The sequence below is a fragment of the Acinonyx jubatus genome, chromosome C1 (assembly GCF_027475565.1).
Source record: "Acinonyx jubatus isolate Ajub_Pintada_27869175 chromosome C1, VMU_Ajub_asm_v1.0, whole genome shotgun sequence".
Lineage (NCBI taxonomy): Eukaryota > Metazoa > Chordata > Mammalia > Carnivora > Felidae > Acinonyx > Acinonyx jubatus.
Genome location: NC_069381.1, coordinates 116084150 through 116106782, shown reverse-complemented (window position 1 = coordinate 116106782; position 22633 = coordinate 116084150). Strand labels below are relative to the sequence as shown.

The 22633-nt window shown below is 43.6% G+C and overlaps 1 protein-coding gene across 2 annotated transcripts in view; it reads left to right on the top strand.

The window, feature by feature from the left end:
• The window catches only part of RALB (RAS like proto-oncogene B), a 43257-nt gene that overhangs the window by 13689 nt on the left and 6935 nt on the right, over positions 1–22633 (top strand). For both annotated transcript variants that reach the window (XM_027056001.2, XM_053214904.1), the window contains exons 2-4: positions 10470–10635; positions 17751–17959; positions 21714–21891. In XM_027056001.2, coding sequence (XP_026911802.1) covers positions 10522–10635; positions 17751–17959; positions 21714–21891 — 501 coding nt within the window. In that variant the 5' untranslated portion in view covers positions 10470–10521. The remainder of the gene's footprint in view (positions 1–10469; positions 10636–17750; positions 17960–21713; positions 21892–22633) is intronic.

Sequence of the window (22633 nt, the reverse complement as noted above, 5' to 3'; positions counted from 1 at the left end):
GTACAGAGGCGGTAGTAGTAGGCCGTGAGGTTGGAGAGGTGGAGCCTAGGGATGGCGGGGGGCTGTGGGGAGAAAGTGGGTTCTGGAGACATCATCTGAGCCCCTGAAGCAAGCTTTGTTCCTGGACACGCCATTAGGTGAGCCGATAAATAATTGTTTTGCTTAAACTATTTTCAGTTGGAGTTTCCTTCACTGTGGGCAAGAGTCCTAATCATATAAGGGACAGAATATTTGAATTCCCTGGAAACACCTTCAGCTGGAGTTGCTATATGTAGTGCTCATGCCTTATTCATTCAGAATGAAGTATTTTTGTGTCATTATATTTTCCCCCTGGCCCTGCCTGGATCTGATTCCTTGGACTTGAATTGTATGTGTACTTTCAAAGCCATTATGTACAGTCAGTTGGGACTCACTTGGTTGGAAGTGATAGAAATGTAAGGTACACGAGCTCATACCACGAAGGGGGATTTATTGGGTGGACACCAGTGTGTGTCACTGACTCAGCGGACAAATGGAAAACCAAGCCAAGGAAGGGGCCGAGGATGCGGCTGGGACTCAGGAGCAGCGGGAACCAACCCCCTGAATGCTGGTAGGACTGTCCCAGTGTTTCCTCTCCGTGTTCAGGCTCTGTCTCTCTTGGTGCTTTCACTACTTGGCAAAAAACATAGCTGCCAATTTGCAAAAGTGAGTGGCCTGCAGACATGCTTTGTCTGCTCACAGTGCTTTTCAAAAGTGATTTAATTGTTAACATTGAAAAAGGGAGTTTCACATAAAATTCCAAATGTCCGACATCTCTTAAAGAAGCAGAAGTCTGACATCCCTAAATTCCAGCAACCGGCAGGCACTTCTCTTTGAAGGGCAACACACTGTCTAAAGGACCACAGGGCTGCTACTCTTCTTACTTCTGCCCCGGGTGCTCCCTGCCCCAGCTATAGCCATCCTGGACCCAGCTGCTTGGTTTTGTACCCAGACCCTGGCCTGGGTCAGGTGCCCTCCTTGGGATCAGTCAGTTTCTCCCAGGGGGTAGGGCCACATACTGAGCTGACATGCCTTATCTCCCTCACCCCTTGTCCTGTAATAACCATGCAGATGGCAGAGGGGAGCAGTTTCTAGAAAAAGGGTGCTAGTCTGACAGTAACTGAAGTGAGATATTTGGAAAAAGTTGTATGTTATTTAGTGAATTTTTTTTAAAGTCCTTTTTACCAATGTCCTTTTGTCCAAAGGGCCTGTTATTCTTAACACACTTAACACTTTAAGTGGTCCTCTGCTTTTTTATTTTGGAGGAGTGCTGGAGGACTTCATAGAGGCTCTCGTGATAATTCAGTCCTGTGAATGTGCCCGTCAAAGCTAAGCATCTCACTTGGAATTTATGATGTAACATGGCTAATCTGTTTGTTTTCAATGGATGATTCAAGCTAGGATTGCAAAGGGTTGCTGCAAACGTACTCCCAATCTTACAAACCTGATTTAGTAAAAATTAAAATTTAGGTATTGATAGAATCTGGTAAAGTATATACAAAAAAACTTATCCTGGTTTCTAAAGTTTCTGTTCTATTATGAACCGTGAAAATCCAAGAATGCATTTTCAAATCAAAATCGCTTTTTTTGTTTCTTTCCATGTGTTTCGTTATTTGAAGTTAGCACGTCATTTTAAATCTTTATTATTTTGTCCTGTCTGGTAAAATTCTATGAATTCCCAAGACAGACAGTCTTTTAAGAACTTTGTTTCTCATTTACTTAGGGCACCCCTATTTCTGAAGACTTTATTTATTTATTTATTTATTTATTTATTTAATGTTTGTTTATTTTTGAGACAGAGAGAGACAGAGCATGAACAGGGGAGGGGCAGAGAGAGAGGGAGACACCAAGCCACCCAGGCGCCCCCTGAAGACTTTAAAAGTGCAGGGTGGGGGCGCCTGGGTGGCGCAGTCGGTTAAGCGTCCGACTTCAGCCAGGTCACGATCTCACGGTCCGTGGGTTCGAGCCCCGCGTCGGGCTCTGGGCTGACGGCTCAGAGCCTGGAGCCTGTTTCCGATTCTGTGTCTCCCTCTCTCTCTGCCCCTCCCCCGTTCATGCTCCGTCTCTCTCTGTCCCCCCAAAAATAAATAAAAAACGTTGAAAAAAAAATTAAAAAAAAAAAGTGCAGGGTGAATATATGGAAATTATTGTGCTTGAATTTGAAGAATGACAGATCAGTAGAAGACACTAGTATGATCTGGGGACTCAGGGCAGGAAGGGAGGTGCTGTCAACACACACTGGCATACTCGTGTGTACAGCCCCTCATTTTATTGGGTACAGCTATTTACTAATTTGGCGTTAGATGCTAAGAAATAAGAAGATTCCATGTCGATTTCAGCACCAATGGAAATGGCATCTACTGGGTAGACCGTGTCATGGCGTTTTCCTTTTTCATGATTCAGCATTCACAATCCCTGCGGTCCATCTGTTTCCTGTGTTACTTCATATTTGAAAGCACTGTCTTTTGGGGGAGAGTTCTTCATGACCCTAATTTAGATCAGATTGTTTCTAATCTGGATTGTAACAGGAAGTGGTATGGATTTGCCTTGACACGTAATAGGGCTCTGCTTGTTAACATGCAGATTCTGATTCATAAGTAATGTACGGAGGCACTGTAAGACCATGCAAATACCGTGTTCCTCATCCAGATCTCCCCTGTAGATTTAGCATCTATTAATGATTCTTGCCTGAACCAATCTTTACTATGATAGTTGATTTTCCATATGAATTGTTTGAATGTATATGAACTTTCATATGAAGTTGTTTCCATATAAATGTTGATTTTCCAACTCAGGTGCACCCTCTATAATGTGTCAGTCTGCCTTTGGCGTTCTCCTGGAAGCAAGAGTCCTCCCTCTTCCGTTGTTTATTTAACATTTATTATAGGTATGGATTCACGAATTCCTAATTTTTCAGTGGTCTGTTTTCATTAGTGCCCTTAATTATTTTGGTGCTTAAATTGTCCCAGATTTAGGATTGTCCTCCTTTTTTGATTGTTATAGAGAGGATTAAAAACATGGATAATATTTTGGGAGACTCAGGTATTATGATTATGCCCTATTAGTAGTATCTAGGTTACCTTAAAGTTATACTAAAAAAGTGCTAAGTGCAATTCTTTGCATGTGGATAGTATTTGAGAGTTTCCCATGTGCTTTTGTGGACGTGTGCTACCTAGGACACTTGAATTTTATGAGGAGGACTGAGTAAGTGTTGCTCTGCATTTTCAAATTGTCATTTGATTTTTTTTGACATTCCCGTGATACAGACAAGGTGGCATTTTACTCTGTCTACCAACTTATTTTCTCCTAGCCTCAGTTCAATAAAAGACTAATGATTATATTAGCCCAGAATATTAGTCTAGAAACTGCTCTTTACCTCCTAACACACATTTGCGTGATTTATATATTGTGATCTGCTTTAAAAACTTCACTTCTCAAGTGAATGTGCTCTGGTCTTGAATTAATGCTGAGTGGTAGAGGGCCCTATCTCAAATTAATGTATCATAGAATATGACATAGAAAAAGCACTCCCTAACCCTTGCCTGCCTGCCAAACCATATGAATGATGCTTTTTTTAGTTTGGCATGTCTTGTTTTTCTGTATGGGAATGGGTGTGTGTGTGTTTAATTTTTTTTTTTATGTTTATTTGTTTTTGAGAGGGAGAGAGAGAGCACAAGTTGGGGAGGGGCAAAGAGAAAGGGAGACACAGAATCCGAAGCAGGTTCCAGGCTCTCAGCAGTCAGCACAGAGCCCAATGTGGGGCTCGAACTTACGAACCCGTGAGATCGTGACCTGAGCCAAAGTCGGATGCTTAACCGACTGAGCCACCCAAGGCGCCCCAGGGAATGTGTGTTTATTCTTACAGATTCAGTGCCTTACATGCTAACTTGGGCTGGAGGCCACACCCCACAATAGTTTCCCATTTTCTCCAGGGTATGTTTCTTAAGATAGCATCTTAGGTCCATTTGTAGGTGAACATGGGTGTCTTTGGAGACTCCTCACCCTGTCACTTCCCCACTGCATACCTTATGCTTCAATATTATGTGGTACCTGGTACTAACTGTGATGTGTGATGCCTTTGTTCCTTTGCTTGTGCTCTGAGTTATGCTTGGAAAGCGCCCCTCAATCACCCCATCTGTTGAGTGAACTCTTACTCAGTTTTGAAGCCTTTCCTGATTCTTTTTTTTTCCAGAGTTCATTGTGCTTTCCATTATACTTTGCACCATCTTCATCACCGCATGTGGGAAATTATATTAACATACTTTAGTTGTATGTCTTTCCTTAGAGATTAAGTTTCCTAAGGGCAGAGGCCCACAGCTTGGCACAAAGTAGCACTTAAAAGTTTTTTTTGCACAAAAATGGATCTACTAACCGCAGAACTTTTCTGTTACTAGGTAGAGACGTAGTGAAGGGTGTTCATTGCTGTGTTTCTCAAGTGCCCTGTAAGAGACTTCTGGCCCAAAGGGAGAGACATGCCAGGACGTGGTGTTATGGACCCAAATTCCCCTCTTGGAAGATCAATGTTGTAGCTTCATGTGTTGGCTATGAACCCATGAGTTCATTGAAGTGATTTAGGAGGATTGCAAACCGCTTGGAGAGAGTTCTGAAATTATCAGTGAAGGCAGCAGTGGGGCGAGCGGTGGGGGTGGATATGATTGCTTTGTAAAAAAATGGGTGTCTACACTGAAGTCAGGGATGAAGTGTCCTGATGTCTACAGCTTACATGGAAATGCAAGGAATAAGACGGATTGACGGGTAGGGAGAGAGACGCCAGTTGACGGGGTTTGTGGTAAAGCACGTGGGGCAAAACGCAAACTGGAGAATCTGGGTGGTGGGTACGTGGACGCACCCTGCAGTTCCTTTAACTTTCCTGAAAGTTTGAAACTTTTCACAACAAACTGTTGGGAAAAAGGATACTTGTATTATTTTTTAGAACACATTTATTGGCTGCGCGTATCAATCACAAACATTAAATCTTCAACACACGCTTTCTAAGCCGTGCTGATTTGTTTTCTTCCTGGCATCTCTCTTCCTCTCTTTGTCTAGTTGGTGTCTTTAAATCCCAGGTCTTGGGGCGCCTGGGTGGCGCAGTCGGTTGAGCGTCCGACTTCAGCCAGGTCACGATCTCGCGGTCCATGAGTTCGAGCCCCGCGTCAGGCTCTGGGCTGATGGCTCAGAGCCTGGAGCCTGTTTCCGATTCTGTGTCTCCCTCTCTCTCTGCCCCTCCCCCGTTCATGCTCTGTCTCTCTCTGTCCCAAATAAATAAATAAACGTTGAAAAAAAAATTAAAAAAATCAATCAATCAATCAATCAATCAATCCCAGGTCTTGTGTTGCTCCCTTTGGGAGAATTTCCCCGACTTTCCAGGGTGATTTAGATGTCTCTCCTCAGTGTTCCCAGAGCACCCCTCGCATCTCACGTCTGCCGTGGGATTTGTTTTACCTGCGCTGTGATCTGTCTGAGCCACTAGACTTGGAGTTTCTTGAGTCAATGACTCTGTTTCTGGAACACTTTTGGTAGAAGTGAAAACAAAAACAACAACAATTAGTAGACTAACAGTGGCTTAAACAAATATTATTTATTCCCAATGTCGAGAGCCCCGAGGTCAGGAGTTTGCAGTTTCCAGGATCAGTTTGCTGCTGGGCACTTGGTTGGCCCTTCTGCCTGTATCCTGTCTTTCCCTTCATCGGGTGAAGTTGACCAACGCAGTCGTGTGGATTGGAAATAGCCACCATGGTTATTTCAGTTTTTGAGCTTTGAGCACAGATCCTCTGGCAAATATCTTTGGACCTATTGAATAGTTTTCAGCTCACTTATTATGGTTTCTTCTAGAGAGATTGACTTTGTGTTTTGAAAATAGCAGCTCAGAATTAGATAGATGTCTACGTGGGTTTGAAAGCCTCCCCTACTCCAACCTGGAAAACTCTTTCTCCATTTTCTTACAACTGTAATAATTCACAGAAGCAACGTTGCTTCGGAGCGATTGTGAGACACATGGATGGTCCGGAGGTCCCAGCCTCATGCTCCAGGATTTGCTTTCTGTGGAACACTGGTGGACCAGAAATTAGGCCAAAAGCGGTTTCACTTTGCTAAACTGAAGCCTTTAGGGGAGGCCCACGCCTTACCCCATTTATTCTATTTTAGTCACAATTCAAATGTGCTTAATTATCCAGTTAATTGCTTAGAACACTTATTAAAAGGCACATAATTAGAAAAGGAGTGGTGGAAAGAAGGCCTGGCATAGGCAATAAACTAACGGTCCGGGGGGGAAGGGGGCAGCAGAGGCAGACATGCGATCCTACTCGCAGCAGCCTTGATGGTCCTTAAATCATCAAGGAAGGATTTCATTATGTTCAGTCTGCTCTAAGAAGACAGATGGAGATAATACGTGAGCGGTAACATGCCAAACTACATGACTATGATCTTAAATAGGTTTTAAATATAGGATTATATAGATTAGAATACTGGCAGGAAATCTACTGCTAATAAGCAAATATCTCTGGGTGGTGGAATCATAAGTGATTTTTTTTTTTCTCTTTGAAAGATGGTTTAGATATTTCCTAAGTTTTCTACTGAGCATTGAAGGGGTTTGGAGTGTGCCACCCCCAAATATGCCACTTTGACACAGGATTATTTCGAGCTGAAGACAGTTGAAAACAGACCAAAATAAAATTCTCTGCCTCTCCGCCGCACCCCTACCAGGAAGGGCAGGGCTATTCTGAATCACCTGAGACAGCTCTAGGCTCCTACCAGCCCCGAGAGGGCACCAGAGGAACCTGCTTAGCACACCTTACTCACTAGCCCTCATCTCATCTATCAACTTCCCTTAGATAGTGTTTGTCTTCCCACGCTTTGTTGCCCCTAGAAGTGCAAAGTCTTGTTTTTTGTTTGTTTCTTTATTTGTTTTCTTTTGTTTTGTTCGTCTTGTCACTTCTCCGAAATTTATTATTATTTTGTTAAGATGCGATGTAAGCTGAAGTTCTGACCACCCCCTTGAGTTACTCATCACTGAATTGTGTGTGTTAGTGAGATGTACACAGTGATACGCTTCCATTTGTTTTTCTCTTGTTACTCTGTTTTTTGTCAGATCTGCAGGGCTCCAACCAATAAGCCAAAAATAGGTGGAGAAAAAATCAATAGTTTTCTTTCCTCCTTCCCTATGGTTTTATTATTCTTTGTTTTAAATACTTAAAATATGTTAGCCATGCAAAGGGTTCTTGTTCAACTCCTGGTCTTTTGATAATGTTGTTTTTCTAGCATTTTGATTTTGCCTTTGTTAAAAATGCTCAAATTATACTTTTTATAATAGCTGTCTGAAAAGCCCTACTTGTTATGGATGTGAACTACCACGTATGGTGGTTTTCTTAGGTGTTTTGTAGGTTGGAGCTGTGGGCTCCTATCTGTGGATTTTAGCTGTGAGTACCCTGATCTGTCTTACTGCATGTTGTGTCCCCAGAGAGGTTTTGTTTGTCACTCTGCCTTGTGTTCCAGCACTGCGACCAGACTCGGACTGCTTTTTATGTTAACTTCTTGGCTTTGGAGAAGTGCCATGGTCACAGATTTTCTGGGTACACTTCCATGCAGCTGGGGCTCAGTCAGATGAGCTTCTCTGTCATTGTCCCCTGTTGGTCAACAAATGTTTTTCTAGCACATTCTTTACCTGAAGGTGTGTTCCTCCAAGCGTCTTGGCTTCTCTGTTCTCAGTTGAGAAAAGGTGTCAGTTCTGACTCCCACCTGGCCTGGGCAGTTGGTCCCTCAGCCCTGTGTGTTTGCTAAATCCTAAGTTACTGCGAACAGCAGCTATTGAAGACTGCAGGAACAGCAGCTCTCAGAGCCCTGACGTTTTTCACCCTACCTTGGGGATTTCTTCCTTTCTTTTGAGCTTAGCTGTACATGTAAGAGAAGTTCTCAACGTTGGGTGTCCACTATAATCACCTGGGAAGCTTTTAGAAGTCCCCATGCCAGGCTACATGCCAGGCCAATTCCATCAGACTCTCTGGGGTGGGACCCATGCATCAGGATGTTTTGTTTTGTTTTTTTAATTTTTTTGATGTTTATTTATTTTTGAGAAAGAAAGAAAACAAGTGGGGGAGGGACAGAAAGACGGGGAGGGACAGAGAGAGAGGGAGACGCAGAATCCGAAGCAGGCTCCAGGCTCCGAGCTGTCAGCACAGAGCCCGACACGGGGCTCGAACCCACAAACTGCAAGATCATGACCCCGAGCCAAAGTCGGACGCTCAACCGACTGAGCCCCCAGGCGCCGCATCAGAATGGTTTCAAGGCTCCCCAGGGGATTCTGTTGTGCAGCCAAGGATGGAAGCCACTGATTTAAACCAATGTTTTATTTATAAATCAACCAATGGATGATTTATGTGTGTACTGTGTGTGTTAATTTATTGTTCTAGTGGGGATGTTGTCAAGTTCCTTTGTCAGCAGTAATGGAAATAGGAGCCTGCCATATTGGAATTGGAAAAAAAAAGTTTTTTTAACGTTTATTTATTTTTGAGACAGAGAGAGACAGAGCATGAACAGGGAAGGGGCAGAGAGAGAGGGAGACACAGAATCGGAAGCAGGCTCCAGGCTCTGAGCCATCAGCCCAGAGCCCGAGGTGGGGCTCGAACTCACGGACCGCGAGATCGTGACTTGAGCTGAAGTCAGACGCTTAACCGACTGAGCCACCCAGGCGCCCCTGGAAAAAATTTTTAAATGTTAGGATGTTAATGGGGCGCCCGGGTGGCTCAGTCGGTTGGGCGTCCGACTTCGGCTCAGGTTGGGATCTCACGGTTCGTGAGTTTGAGCCCCGCGTGGGCTGACAGCTCAGAGCCCGGAACCTGCTTCAGATTCTGTGTCTCCCCCTCTCTCTCTGCTCCTCCCCCACTCATGCTCTGTCTTTCTCTCCTTCAAAAATAAATAAAAACATTAAAAAAGATTTTTTTTAACTGTTAGGATATTCAAGTCTGCTGGAAAGGAAACCAACCTTTATTAAGTTCCTAGGGGGTGCCTGGCACTGTGCTTAGGTCTTTCATCCTCAGGAGAATCCTGCAAGGCAGGTGGTGGTTGGGTTTTGTGGCTCGGAGAACTCAAATAGTTCTAAGTCTCGCAGCTCACAAATGGCAGACCCCGGCTCAGGCCCAGGAGATGCCCCAGCCTGCGTCCTTTCTTTACTCTGTGGCATATATGAACTAGGCTTTCTCATACGAATTGGTTAAAGTAAAAATTTGTACTGGAGTTAAAGTAAATTCCATTTACTATTAAATTTACATATTTGGAATACTTTATCTTCCCACAGTGCCTGGGATTCCCTCCTCTTTTTATCTCACATCTGAGGAGGTTAAACTGATTTTGATCAATGGTCATTATAGGGGAACTTAACTCATTTTATTAAAAAAATTTATTTTTATTTTTTTATTAAAAAAAATTTTTTTAACGTTTATTTATTGAGAGACAGAGAGAGACAGAGCACGAGCAGGGGAGGGACAGAGAGAGAGAGAGAGAGAGGAGACACAGAATCCGAAGCAGGCTGCAGGCTCTGAGCTGTCAGCACAGAGCCTGATGTGGGGCTCGAACTCACAAACTGCAAGATCGTGACCTGAGCCGAAGTCGGCCGCTTAACCAACTGAGCCACCCAGGCGCCCCAAAACATTTTTTTTAAAGTGTATTTATTTTGAAAGAGAGAGTATGTGTGCGTGTGCGTGTGTGAGTGGGGGAGGGGCAGAGAGAGAGGGAGAGAGAATCCCAAGCAGGGCTCCACACTGTCAGCACAGAGCCTGATGCAGGGCTTGAACCCATGAACCATGAGATCATGACCTGAGCTGAAATCAAGAGCCGGATGCAACCAGCTGAGCCACCCAGGGGCCCCCAGTTTAACTCATTTTGGTTCACCACTTTAAATACACTTGAAGAAAATAATTTCGTTCTCTTTCTTTTAGCTCCATCGTGTGCCACAAAAACTGCATTTACTGATCTCCTTCCAGAGTACCTCTGTGGCCCGCGTTGGGGGCTGTGGGAGTGTGTGTATCGGGAGGCAGAGGCACAAGGGGAAGTGAGCGGTGAGAATAAAGCAGGCGAAATTGAGGTCCCTGAGTGCTGTCTGTGGCACCAGATGACTTGGGGGGAGATCTGAAGGGTGGGACTCAGAGCTCTCTGGTCTCTCCACTTCAGAGAAGCGCCTTTGAGGATTTTTAGTGTCCGGTTGTCCTCCCCACACTCCCCAGTGATCCAGGCACTGGGTGCCATTTTTTCCCTCTCTGTCTTACTTTCTCTCTGGCTCTGCTATGGTAAATGACCTCTGGGGTTGTTGGAGGGATCGTTTCATCTCTGCCCGGCACCTAGAAGCTTTGCTTCTCTGTTGGAATGTCTGGGTTAGGCTTTCCTGGTGCACACGGACTTCATTTTCTTTCAGTTGGGTAGACATCAAACTGCCTCTGAGTCTTTGTCTTGTTCCTTGGCAGCTCTTCAACCGGGTCCTCTGGTCGTGTGTCGCGACCTTAGACAACCAGCGGGATGGCCGCAAACAAGAGTAAGAGCCAGAGCTCCCTGGCCCTTCACAAGGTGATCATGGTCGGCAGTGGAGGGGTTGGCAAGTCGGCCCTGACGCTTCAGTTCATGTACGATGAGGTAAGACATGCCGGGCGCAGACGCCTTTCTTCATGGAGTCTGCTGTCATAGTGTCCCTCCTCCAGCTGTGTTCATGTGTTCAGTGCCCCACGTGCACAGAGGATCGTGGGGCAAATCTGTGTTAACATGGTTTCCGAGTAGCTTTATAGGTGGTCTAACGAGCATGAGATCTGGGCTGCTGATTTTTGGTAAGTAATTTCAACTCTGGCGGGGATGTGAGGGGTCCCTGCTTTGCATGACTTCCGGTGTTATCCTTTGAGCTTGCTTTCTGACAGGAGCAAGGGAAGAGGAGGGGCCTCTTATACTCTTACAGCGTTCTGAAGAACAGGTCAGATTTAGCTTTGTGACAGTCACTTTCAGAAGGTAGTGAAAGGGAGAGCTAAGCTGTCATAAGACAATCTTTTCTCAAGTGATGGGCATCAGGTTCTCTCTAGTTCTGCCATGCAGCAAAGTAAAGCTCACACCATCCTTGCCCCACATTTATGTCACTTAATGTGTGGATAATGGAACTGGTGCTGAGTCCAATGTGACAACACCGTTTTGATTCCTGTGGCAACAAATGTCCCGGGCCGTCAGTTGGTACCATGGGCAGAGTGTTCTGACCGGCGCTCATGTCACGTTCCCATGGGTGTGTGCTTTACAGGATTTCCAAAAGGAAGATACCTGTCACCATAGTCGGTGAAGATCATTATCTGATCTTCACTAGACTTGCCTTCTGTCCAACTTTTGTTGGGTGGTGTTGGAATGGCAATGGCCATTTTTGGGATCTAGCTGAGGGAAGTTGGGTTAAGGATATATTTAGCTGGGAATTAGTGGTATCTATTTATGTGGTTTGGAGTCACTTGGGCATGTGGTTAAGTTATTACTAGCCATTTTCGCTGTAGGGATGGCTTCCCGGAATATTCCCACCACCCACTCTGCTGACTCACCTGGCACTGTGATGTGAGGTGCAGGGCCAGGAGGTCATCGTGGTGTGAGTGTGGTCCTGTGGTACCTGGTTCTGGAAGTGTGTGGGCTGTGGAGTTCTCGAGAAACAAGGGTCGAGACATGGAGCTAGAAACTGGTTAGGAAAGTTCTTCCAGATCTTACAGTCTCTTCCAGGGAAGTTTAAGAGAGTTTTCTTAAATTTGACAATAGTCCTAAAACTTCTATTACTAGTAGTGTCACGTCATTGTGAAGCTGAAGAAAATCCTTCTAAACTTTCAATAAAAGAGAAACTTGGACCAATTATGCTAGAGGATAAGACTAAATTGTTTTTCATCCTCTATAGGAAATATTACACAATCGTTGGCCTGTATGACGAGATAATCAAAGAGGATGCAGTGAACAAACAAACAGTTAAGAAGGTATTCTAGAGTTATGGCAGGCAGTTAATTAATAAAAAAATATGTTATTTTGCTGGATTTTGTGATATAAGTGGTATTTGTATTGGTTTTCTATTGCCATGTAACAAATTACTAGAAATTTAGCAGCTTGAAACAACACATGTTTGTTATCTACAGTTTCCAGGGCTTGGGAGTCTGGCGTGGCTTAGCTGGCTGCTCTGCCCGGGGTCCCACAAGGCTGCAGTCAGAGTTGGCTGGGGCCGTGAGCCTGGCTGACGCTCAGGTCCTCTTCCAAGCTCTGGGTGCTGGCAGAGTTGGGTTTCATGCAGACGTAGGGTGGAGGCCCACAGGTCCTTGCCACCAGGCCCTTTCCATAGGTGGTTCATTCCGTGGCACCTTGCTTCTTCAAGGCCAGTAGGAGCATCTCTGGTTAGCTAAGACAGATTCTTATATAAGGAAACGTAATCATGGGGTGATCTCACGATCTTTCCCACATTCTGTTGGTTAGAAGCCAATCACAGAGTCCTCTGTATTTAAAAGGAGAGTATCATACCAGGGGCATGACTCACTGAGGGTCACCTGAGGGTATATTTGCCACAGTATTGGTCTTTTTATTTTTATTTTTTAAATGTTTATTTATTTATTTTTGAGAGAGAGAGACAGAGACAGAGACAGAGAGAGACAGAGCATGAGCGGGGGAGGGGCAGAGAGAGGGAGACACAGAATCCGAAGCAGGCTCCAGGCTCTGAGCTGTCAGCACAGAGCCCGACGCAGGGCTCGAACTCACGGACCGTGAGATCGTGACCTGAGCCGAAGCCGGCCGCTGAACCAACTGAGCCACCCAGGCGCCCCAATGTCTGGAGATACTTTTGAGTGTCACAACTGGAGGGCAGTTACTACTAGCACATAGTGGGTAGGGGCCAGCGATGGTGCTAAACACCCTACGGCGCACAGGAGAGACCTCACAACCAAGAATTATCCATCCCAAATAGTCTTGTCAATAGCACAGCTGCTGACGCTGTGGGAGACTAGCTAGTAGGAGAGTCGAACCTCGATTTTCATTTTTATTATGTAGGTTTGTATGTGTGCGTATGGTTAAGTGGGGGCAGGGGGTGGGGAAGATGCACACAGAAGAGTTTTGTCCCTTCTTCCTCGTATCTTCAGAGAAACAAGGGAAAACTAGGCTTGATCTTAGTCTATTTTTTCATGGGCAAACATAGTTGAGGACTGGAGAGCAGCAGTTGTTGAAGAAATGGTAAAATGAGAGCAAGGAAAGAATAGAGATGGATTAATGTACGTCTGGAGAAGTCTTTAATTGATTTCTAAAGCAATGCTGTCCAGTAGGACCTTCTGCCACGACGAAAACGTTCTGTATCTGTACTGTCTGCACATGTGACTAGAGTTCCAGCAAATGTGGCTAGTGGCTACTATATTGGACAGGAGAGTTCCAGAATCATAGTCTTGGAGCTTGAAGAGATCTTAGAGATCTCAGCAGCGATTCCCAAACTTAGCCGATCACCTTCTGAATAACATTTCTAGAGTTGAAAATGGGGACTCTCATTTTATGCGCCGCTCTCCCGGCAGTCTGATGTATGGCCAAGTGTGGTGATTCCTGCCTGAGAGATCACCTGGTCAAGCCTGATTTCACAGAAAAGGGGACAGTCCTGTGCTCCGGGATGCCAGTTACCTAAAGTCTACCCACATCCCGCATTCTTTATTCTTGGTCCAGGGCTTTACCTCAAGTTAAAAAAAAAAAAAAAAAAGAGCTTATATGGTGAAATTGCTATGAGGGGCAATGAAATTGCAAGGGGCAGTGGTCCCAGAAGTTTTTATTTTTGGCTAAGGTCTGACTTTGAGAAAAATTGGAGGGAGATCTTAATCTTTTTATCCTTGACCTCACATACTTGAAGACTTCTAAAGCTACGGACCATGTGAGGTTGGTGACCGGGGACTTGGACAGCAACCACGGCAGACTGTCAGTGGCTGGCTAAGGCAGTTTAGACACAGATCCCTGGGGAATCTGTGTGTCTTAGGCATCTGAAACTGACTCACACACCGCCCCCCAAGGCCAGGAGTGTGGATCGTCTTAACAGATAGCAAGACTCCAGGACTTTCTGTTTCTAATGGAAAAGTGGAAAATCAAGATTGTAGTCTATGTTCTAATAATCTGTACACTTTTCACTGACACAGAGGTATGCAGTCGCTATGAGGACATTCAGACATCCCGTGTCCAGCGAGTCTGTGGACCTTTTTAACCTTGAAAGCTCAGAAATACGCACTTGAGATGCTTCATGGTGGTATTTAGAGATTTGCACTGGGTGCTTGGGTTTTGGGGGCATGGATTTGTCTCTTTGGAAAGGAGTTCATAGGACACTGTTGTAAAACAGGTCAATTTCCACGTTTTGTCTAGTTTAAGATAACTGCTAGTACAAATGTAAGAACCTAATACTAAAAATCTTGTCGTTTTTTTTATTTTGGGGCTTAAAATCAGTACAAGGCTTTTTTTAAGGGTGTTCTTCAAAGGGCCCACTAAGTTCACACTGATAATCTCAATTCTTTTTAAATGTTCTATTTATTTTTGAGAGAGAAAGAGAAAGAGAATGAGCAGGGAAGGGGCAGAGAGAGAGGGAGACAGAGGATCCGAAGCTGGCTCACTGCTGACAGCAGAGAGCCCGATGTGGGGCTCGAACCCATGAACTGTGAGATTGTTACCTGAGCCAAAGTTGGACACTTAACCGACTGAGCCACCCAGGCGCCCCTCAATTCAATTTTTAAATTTTTAAAAATTTAAATTAGTTTCTTAAGATATAATTCATACACCATGGTATTCATCCTTTTGAAGTGTACAATTCAATGATTTTTTTTAGCATATTCACACAGGCATGCAACCATCACTATTATATAATGTTAGAACAATTTTCTCCCTCCACAAAAGAGAAGAAAACACCCTAATATCAGCAGTCTTTCCTCATTTCTGCCTCCCCTGCTTCCACTTCGGGTTCTTGGCAACCATTTTGTTTTTATGGATTTACCTGTTCTGGACATTTCAAATAAATGGAATCGTACATCATGTGATCGTTCTATCAGGCTCCTTTCACGTCGTTTCAGACTTTCTTTCAATGTCTTGAAAGCTCATCCATGTTGTAACCTGCATCAGGTTTTTTCACGGAATAATATTCCATTGTCTGGATATGCTGTGTTTTGTTTATCCGTTCATCAAGTGATGGACTTTTGGATTGTTTCTACTTTTTTGCTATTTTGAATAATGTTGCTGTGAACACATGCGCATAAATTTTTGTGTAGACTTATGTCTTAAATTCCCTTGCGTAAATATACCGAGGCATGAAACTTGCCAGGTCATATGGTAACTCTACGTATAACTTTTTGAGAAGTGCAAAACTTTTTTCCATAGCAGCTGTACCATCTTATAACCCCACAAGCAATGTGTGAGGGTTCCGATTTCTCTGTATCCTTGCCAATGCTTGTTATTGTCTCTTTTTGATTATACATCCTAGTGAGTATGAAGCAGTATCTCACTGTGGTTCTGATTGGCAGTTCCCTAGTGACTGATGATGTTGCGCCTTGTTTCACATGCCTGTTGGCCACCTGTGTATCTTCTTTGGAGAAATGTTCATTCAGGTCTTTTATCTATTTTTTTTTAATTTTTTCAAAATGTTTATTATTTGAGAGAGAAAGAGAGAGACAGAGAGCAAGCAGGGACAGAGAGAGAGGGAGACACAGAATCCAGAGCAGGCTCCAGGCTCCGAGCTGCCAGCACAGAGCCTGACGTGGGGCTCGAACCCACAGACGGCGAGATCATGACTTGAGCTGGAGTCGGCCTCTTAACCGACTGAGCCACGCAGGTGCCCCTCTTTTGTCTATTTTTAAATTGGGTTATTTATCTTTTTATTGTTGAACTTTAAGAGTGTTTTGTGTATTCTGAATATAAGTCTCCTATTAGATACATGATTTACAAATATTTTCTCTCATTTTATGGGTTATCTTTTCACTTTCTTGATGATGTCCTTTGAAGCATGAAAGTTTTACATTTTGATGAAGTTCAGTTTATCTACTTTTTCTTTTGTTGCCTGTGCTTTTGATGTCCTATCTAAGAATGCATTGCCACATCCAAGGTCATAAAGATTCACACCTGTTTACTTCTTAGAGTTTATAGTTTTAGTTTTTACAATTTGGTCTTGATCCATTTTGAGTTAATTTTTGTACGTGATATGAAGTAGGGGTCCCACTTCCTTCTTTCTCATCTAGATATCTGCTTAAACCAGCACCAATTCTTTTTTTTTTAATTTTTAAAAAATGTTTTATTACTTATTTTTGAAAGTGAGAGAGACAGAGCACAAGCAGGGGAGGGGCAGAAAGAGAGGAAGGCACAGAATCTGAAGCAGGCTCCAGGCTCCGAGCTGTCAGCACAGAGCCTGACACAGGGCTTGAGCCGTGAGATGGTAACCTGAGCCGAAGTTGGCTGCTTAACCAACTGAGCCACCCAGGCCACCCGCACCAATTCTATTTTAATGGTACCTCTTTTTTATAGGTGCGTAGTATTCCGTTGATGGTTGCCTGTCGTTGGGCGTTTGGGTGGTTATTGACCGTTTGCTTTTACACACAGTGCCACAGTGATCACCTTGTGTGTTGCTGTAGATTAGATTCCTAGAAGCAGGGTGGCTGGGAGATGAATGCTTCTCCACTGCTGTTAGATGTTGCCGTGTTCATCCCCGTAAAGGCTGTGCTGTTCTCTACTCCCACCAGCCATGTGCAAGAGGGCCTTTTCCCCAGAGTATGTTGTCCGACGTTGGGTTTTTTGCCAGTCTGGTAGGTGAAAAACGGTATCTCTGTGTTGTCAATAATTTCCATTCTCTATATTAGTGAGGATGAACATCTTTTTGTATGATTAGCATCATAGGTATGTATTTTTCTGTCAATTGTTTATGTCTGTTGCCACTTTTCCCCGTTGGATTATTGATGTTTTTTTCTCCCTGTTTTTAGGAACTGTTTAAATATAGCTCTTTGTGATATGGGTTCAAATACTTTTTCCCTGTTTGTCATTTGTCTTTTTTTAAATAGTGTGTTGTGCCATATGGAAGTTTAATAAGTTTTTTTATGTAGTCTAATTTATCAATTTTTTCTTACATGGCTTCTGGATTTTGAGTCATAGTTAAAAAGGCCTTCCCTTCTTCAAGGTAATACAAGGATTTCACCCATGTTTTCTTCTGATACTTGATGGGCTTATTTTTTATATTTAATTTTTGACCCATTTGAAGTTTATCATGTTGGCTGTTTAATCCCCTTAGTCCCTCTTGTCAAATCACTTTTCGATGAGTTTTATACTTCTGTTGATTGTGTGTAAGAGCTTCTGTTTCTCACTCTTGCCAGTGTTTATATTATAATTTTATACTGTGAATAATATCACCAAGTGTTCTTTCTGCCCTATGCTTGGTCTCCTCATCTACAAAATGGGAATATTGGCTCTTGTCTACCCCCAAAACCAAGAGCACACTGTACATAGTGTATGTGAGCCAATTTGACAATACATTATATTAAAACCATGAAAACAAAAATAAAAACAAAAAGCAGTAGAACCGAGAGCAATAAAGAAGTGTTAAAGAAGGAGTTATTTTTTTGTAGTGCCTTAAACATAGTGTGATAATTATGAATACTCAATAAATATTCAGTTGATTATAGGCCAGTTGCCCATATATTGAAATTTATTTCTTTGGCAAATTTTCTTTCCCTTAATATGTTGTTAATTACTGATAATGTTGTTTATTCCCACAGTTTGTAGAAGACTATGAACCTACCAAAGCTGACAGTTACAGAAAGAAAGTGGTTCTTGATGGAGAAGAAGTCCAGATAGATATTCTGGACACGGCTGGACAAGAGGACTATGCAGCCATTCGAGACAACTACTTTCGCAGTGGGGAAGGTTTTCTCCTCGTGTTCTCGATCACAGAACATGAATCATTTACAGCAACTGCCGAATTCAGGTATGTGTGAAACGAAAGAGCCTCCAGCCTCCAGGAGACTTTCTGCCTGTCTTTCTCATGTGGTCAGCTTGGCAGGAATCTGGGGCTGAGCATAATAACAGAGGGTTGGGCTTGTTATTAAGAAGAATTCTGCTAACGGATGTTCTGGGGCTTTTTGAATCTTGGCACATGAGAGCCCCCCATTTGTTATCATCTCTTTGGGCTTCCCCATTTTTATAATTTTTGAATATAAATTACCTTAAGAATCTTCAGAGGTGGCTCAGTTGATTAAGCGTCGGACTCTTGATGTCAGCTCAGGTCATGATCTCGTGGTTTGTGAGATGCCCCGCGTCGGGCTCTGCATTGACAGCGTGGAGCCTGCTTGGGATTCTCTCTCTCCCTTTCTCTCTTCCCCTCCCCCACTCATGTGTGCACATGCGTGCTCTCTCTCAAAATAAATAAACATTGAAGAAAAAAAAGGAATCTTAAGAGGACGAAGCCATTCCATACACTCAAGAACTTCTAATTTTGTTTTCATACAAATCCTAAGAGACAGTGATCGATGGGTTAACTATCTTTATCCTTTTTATAATTTTGCTGGAAAAGTCATCATTTTGATCTGTTTTGAGGTTGATGAAACATTGTCAGGAGAGTGAAAGATGTCAGTTAGAGTGACCGTTTGCGGCACCTGTAGGACTTGTAACATAGGTGAGTGAAAAGAGCCCAGCTTTAGAATCAGGCAGACCTGGGTTTGAATCCTTGCCCTGCCACCTAGCAGTTTGGGGACCCTGAGCAGGTTTACTTGGCATTGGAGATTCTGTTTCTCTGTCTGAAAGTGTACTTGTTACTTGATGAGATGAAATGAAATGATGCTTTGGGCTGTACATGTGTAAGGGCGGAAGCCACGGCCATCCTGTACCGCGCTGTGTCCCCAGGCCCTGTCACAGTGTGGGCACATGGTGCTTACACAGTGAGTAGAATATGAACCGCTGTTATTCATTTTAAGTGCAGTGGTTAAAGATACCTGAAGTTCATTGTTACCAAGAAATTGTGAGCTGTTAGGCATAATTCTTAGAGGAATTCTGATGGGGATGGCGTCTTTCTCTTTACCCTACACGCTTGTTTTCTTTCTCTTATCTACTCCCCTTATAAACATATCTGTCCAGATGACTTTTGATTTTAAGAAGCAAATCTAGAGTCTAACAGGGAACTAAAAAGGGAAGAAAATCCATAATTTTTTTTTTCCATTCTTTAGCAAGTTCTGGTCAGAAGTTAAGGGGTCAGCCAAAGGTGAAAATGAGGAAACTAAATTTCCCCCCACAAGATTTGGAAGGAAGCATCAGTGAGCCAGGGGGCCCTCAAGGGGTGAACCCAGGTAAACACAGTGGTCGTCACTTGCTCGGCTTCATAGTGTCAAGTCTTCAAAGGTGGCACATCTAAATTCTCTGGTACTATAGTACGTGCATGGTGGCGATCAGTTACATGACCAGGACTCTTAGGAGAAGTCCTGTGAGTTTTCAGACTTTCCCGACATGCCTAGGGTTTTCTCTATGTGGGTACAGTGGATGTATTCATAATTGTGAGTGCATCCTTGAGGATAAAACAGGACGGATGCACACACTTCCTTATTATCTTGAATGTCCGAGCCTTTTGATTTCCCATTACCCCATGACTCGCCAAGAAAGGACGTGGAGGGCAGTGGGAGAGTCACGTCCAGAGAAGACACAGTGCCAGCCTCGTCCTGTCGCCCCGCGCCACGCACACAAAGCCATGTGTTCTCAGGGATTTGGAGCAGTCTCATCTCGTCTTGGGAGGTGGGTTTCGGTCATTATGTGAGAACAGACGTCCTTAGGAGAAAAAGGACAGATGACTATCTAAAAGAAAAAGGGAGGGCAGGTTAGCTCTTCTGACTTGAGCTCCGGACATTCAGAGAAAAGTCACGAGGCTGTCCAGGTTTCTCACGGCATCAGAAACGGAAAATGGAAGTAGGGCATCTGAGTCTTTGTGGTTAAACTCCTTTATGCCTGTTAACAGATTTCAAACATAGCATCTCTGTATTTATGGAAAGGTCCCAACATAAAACAAAATGTTAACATGCTCCATCTTCCTTGAAATTTGCCCTGGACAATATTCAATAAGCTCAAAAGCTAGGCTTTTTTTTATAAGAGACCAGAATCGGTACTTCTATTTTTGCATGAATATGTTTATTAATGAGGTCATTTTACAAACCTCTGCATGACTAATGAGCCGGAGAGCTATCAGTTTTTCTAGTCATAATTTGTGCTGATCACGTAACTTCTAAATGTAGCATGTTCTTTGACCCCTGTTGAAATGTAGGCTATAGCAAAGCTACTTAGAGGCAATTTATAAGCATCTCCTTATCTTCTTTTTCGTTTTTCTTAGAATATTTGATATCTGATACTTAAATTGACTCTAATGGAAAAATTGTTTAAAATTTTCATTATTCTGAAACGTTACCCTATATCATAGAGAAATCAATACAGATCCCCACAAAATACACTTTTGAGGTGGTCTATTTTGGGAATATATTGGAATGTGAAAGTAGAAATGTCTTCACTGGACCAAAATACTGGAAATGAAATATTTATTTTTTTAATATTTGGTATTGATTAGTAATTTAGGTAGCTGATAGCTTTAGGAGAAGTAAAATTTAAGGTGTTACAGTTAATTTTTTTTAAGGAGATGTTTTTGAAGTACTTTTCCATAGATATTGGATTCTTTCCTTTTTTTTTTACTTTGTAGTAGAAAAATGACACACAATAAAACATGATTAGTGCCTAACTTAACTGACCTCATTCCATTGCTTGTAACATTTACTATATCTAAATGGAAACTGTGGTGGGGAGAGGTGCAGGGAGTCGGGGGGGGGGGCAGGTGCATATACGCATACAGATGTAATCGAAACAGAAGTTTCACAAAACATACTTCATGTCATACTTGAGATCCCCTCTGATGTTTCTGCCCTGGTCTATGGTGTTCTGTTTCATTGAGGGAAAAAAACGTTGCTGGTTGTGACCCATTAAACTGATTTCACCATCCACTAATAGACTGCCACCTTCCGTATGAAAAACACTGATTTCACAGCTATTAGTGTCACAAAGAAATCATACCATGTTTTCAGGAGAATTATTACGCATTTTATGTATGAAGATACTTCTTTTAATATTTATTTAATTAATTAGAGAGACAGAGAGAGAGCAAGGGAGGGCCAGAGAGAGAGGGGGAGAGAAAGAATCCCAAGCAGGCTCCATGCTGGCAGCTCAGAGCCTGATGCGGGGCTCGAACTCATGAACTGTGAGATCTTGACCTGAGACGGAATCAAGGGTTGGGTGCTTAACCGACCAAGCCACCCAGGCGGCCCCTGAAGATACTTCTTTTAGCTTGTTTTTATCCCAGAGTTCCTAAGTTGTTCTTTTTGTTAAGAAGTTTTGGTGCCTAAGCATCAGTTGGGGACCCTGTTGAAACGCAGAATCCTGGGCTCCTATTCAGACATTCCTTCTGTGGGCCTCCTGTTGGGCCCAGAAACCCGTGTTTGTGACGAGCACCCCAGGTCCTCCTGATGTAGGCAAGCTGAGAATGAGGCTTTGAAAACACTTGTCTTATTTGTGACAGGATCTAGGGAATGCTGCCTTGGGACACGTCCGAGCATAACAATTTTTTCTGCCGTAGGAAAGCCGTTCATTTTAGATGCATCGGTGAAATTGAGTTCTCATTCTAGCTTTCTTAGCTGCTTTATTTTGATGCGATGCCTTAGGGAACAGATCCTCCGCGTTAAGGCCGAAGAAGATAAAATCCCATTGCTGGTCGTGGGAAACAAGTCTGACCTAGAGGAGCGGAGGCAGGTGCCCGTCGAGGAGGCCAGGACGAAAGCAGAGGAGTGGGGTGTGCAGTACGTGGAGACGTCGGCTAAAACGCGGGCCAACGTGGACAAGGTAGGTGTGCGCTCTTTGTGTGTTTCTTGGGAAACTGCAGCACGTAGATGTCTCATCTGTTTGGTTTTGAGGGAACCATTTGTGGAAAGTAGGGGAGAACTGACTTTTCCCGATGTCTCAGCCAGGACAGTGAGAAGCCCTGGGAGGGTTTGACCGTGGATTTAAAACAACCCAGAGCAGAGTCCCCTCACTTTGTCTTGAGTCTTTGTTAGAGCATGCTTAAGGTTGGCCCCTGGAAGTATGGCCCCGGGGTCAGTGAAGGCAGTGCTGGAAGGACGGCCACAGTGGCACCTCTGTGCTCTCATCTGCTGCGGCCTGTTGTTCTCCAGGAGCCAAGTCCATCAGCGGGTTCTTAGGGGCTTCCCCAGGGAAACATGTTGTTGTACCTTGATTTCGTTGTCAGTGACTTACCGGTTAGATTTATTCTTTTCCCCTTACTGTCCACCGGCAGAGCCAATGTGTTCTGTGTTTGTTACTTAGTCTCCAAATACTATTTGCTCTCAGGAATCAACTCTCCCATCCCCTCCCCTTCCCTTTCCCCTTCCCCTTCCCCTTCCCCTTCCCCTTCCCTTCTCTTCTGTCTCTTAGCGATGCCCAGTGTACTTTCTCATTCAAATCTGACGCTGGTGAAAGGGGGACCTTGACAATGCTGAAAATCTTTTATTTTTTTTAATAATTTTTTTAAGTTTGTTTACTTATTTTGAGAGAGACAGAGACAGCGCAAGTGGGGGAAGAGCAGAGA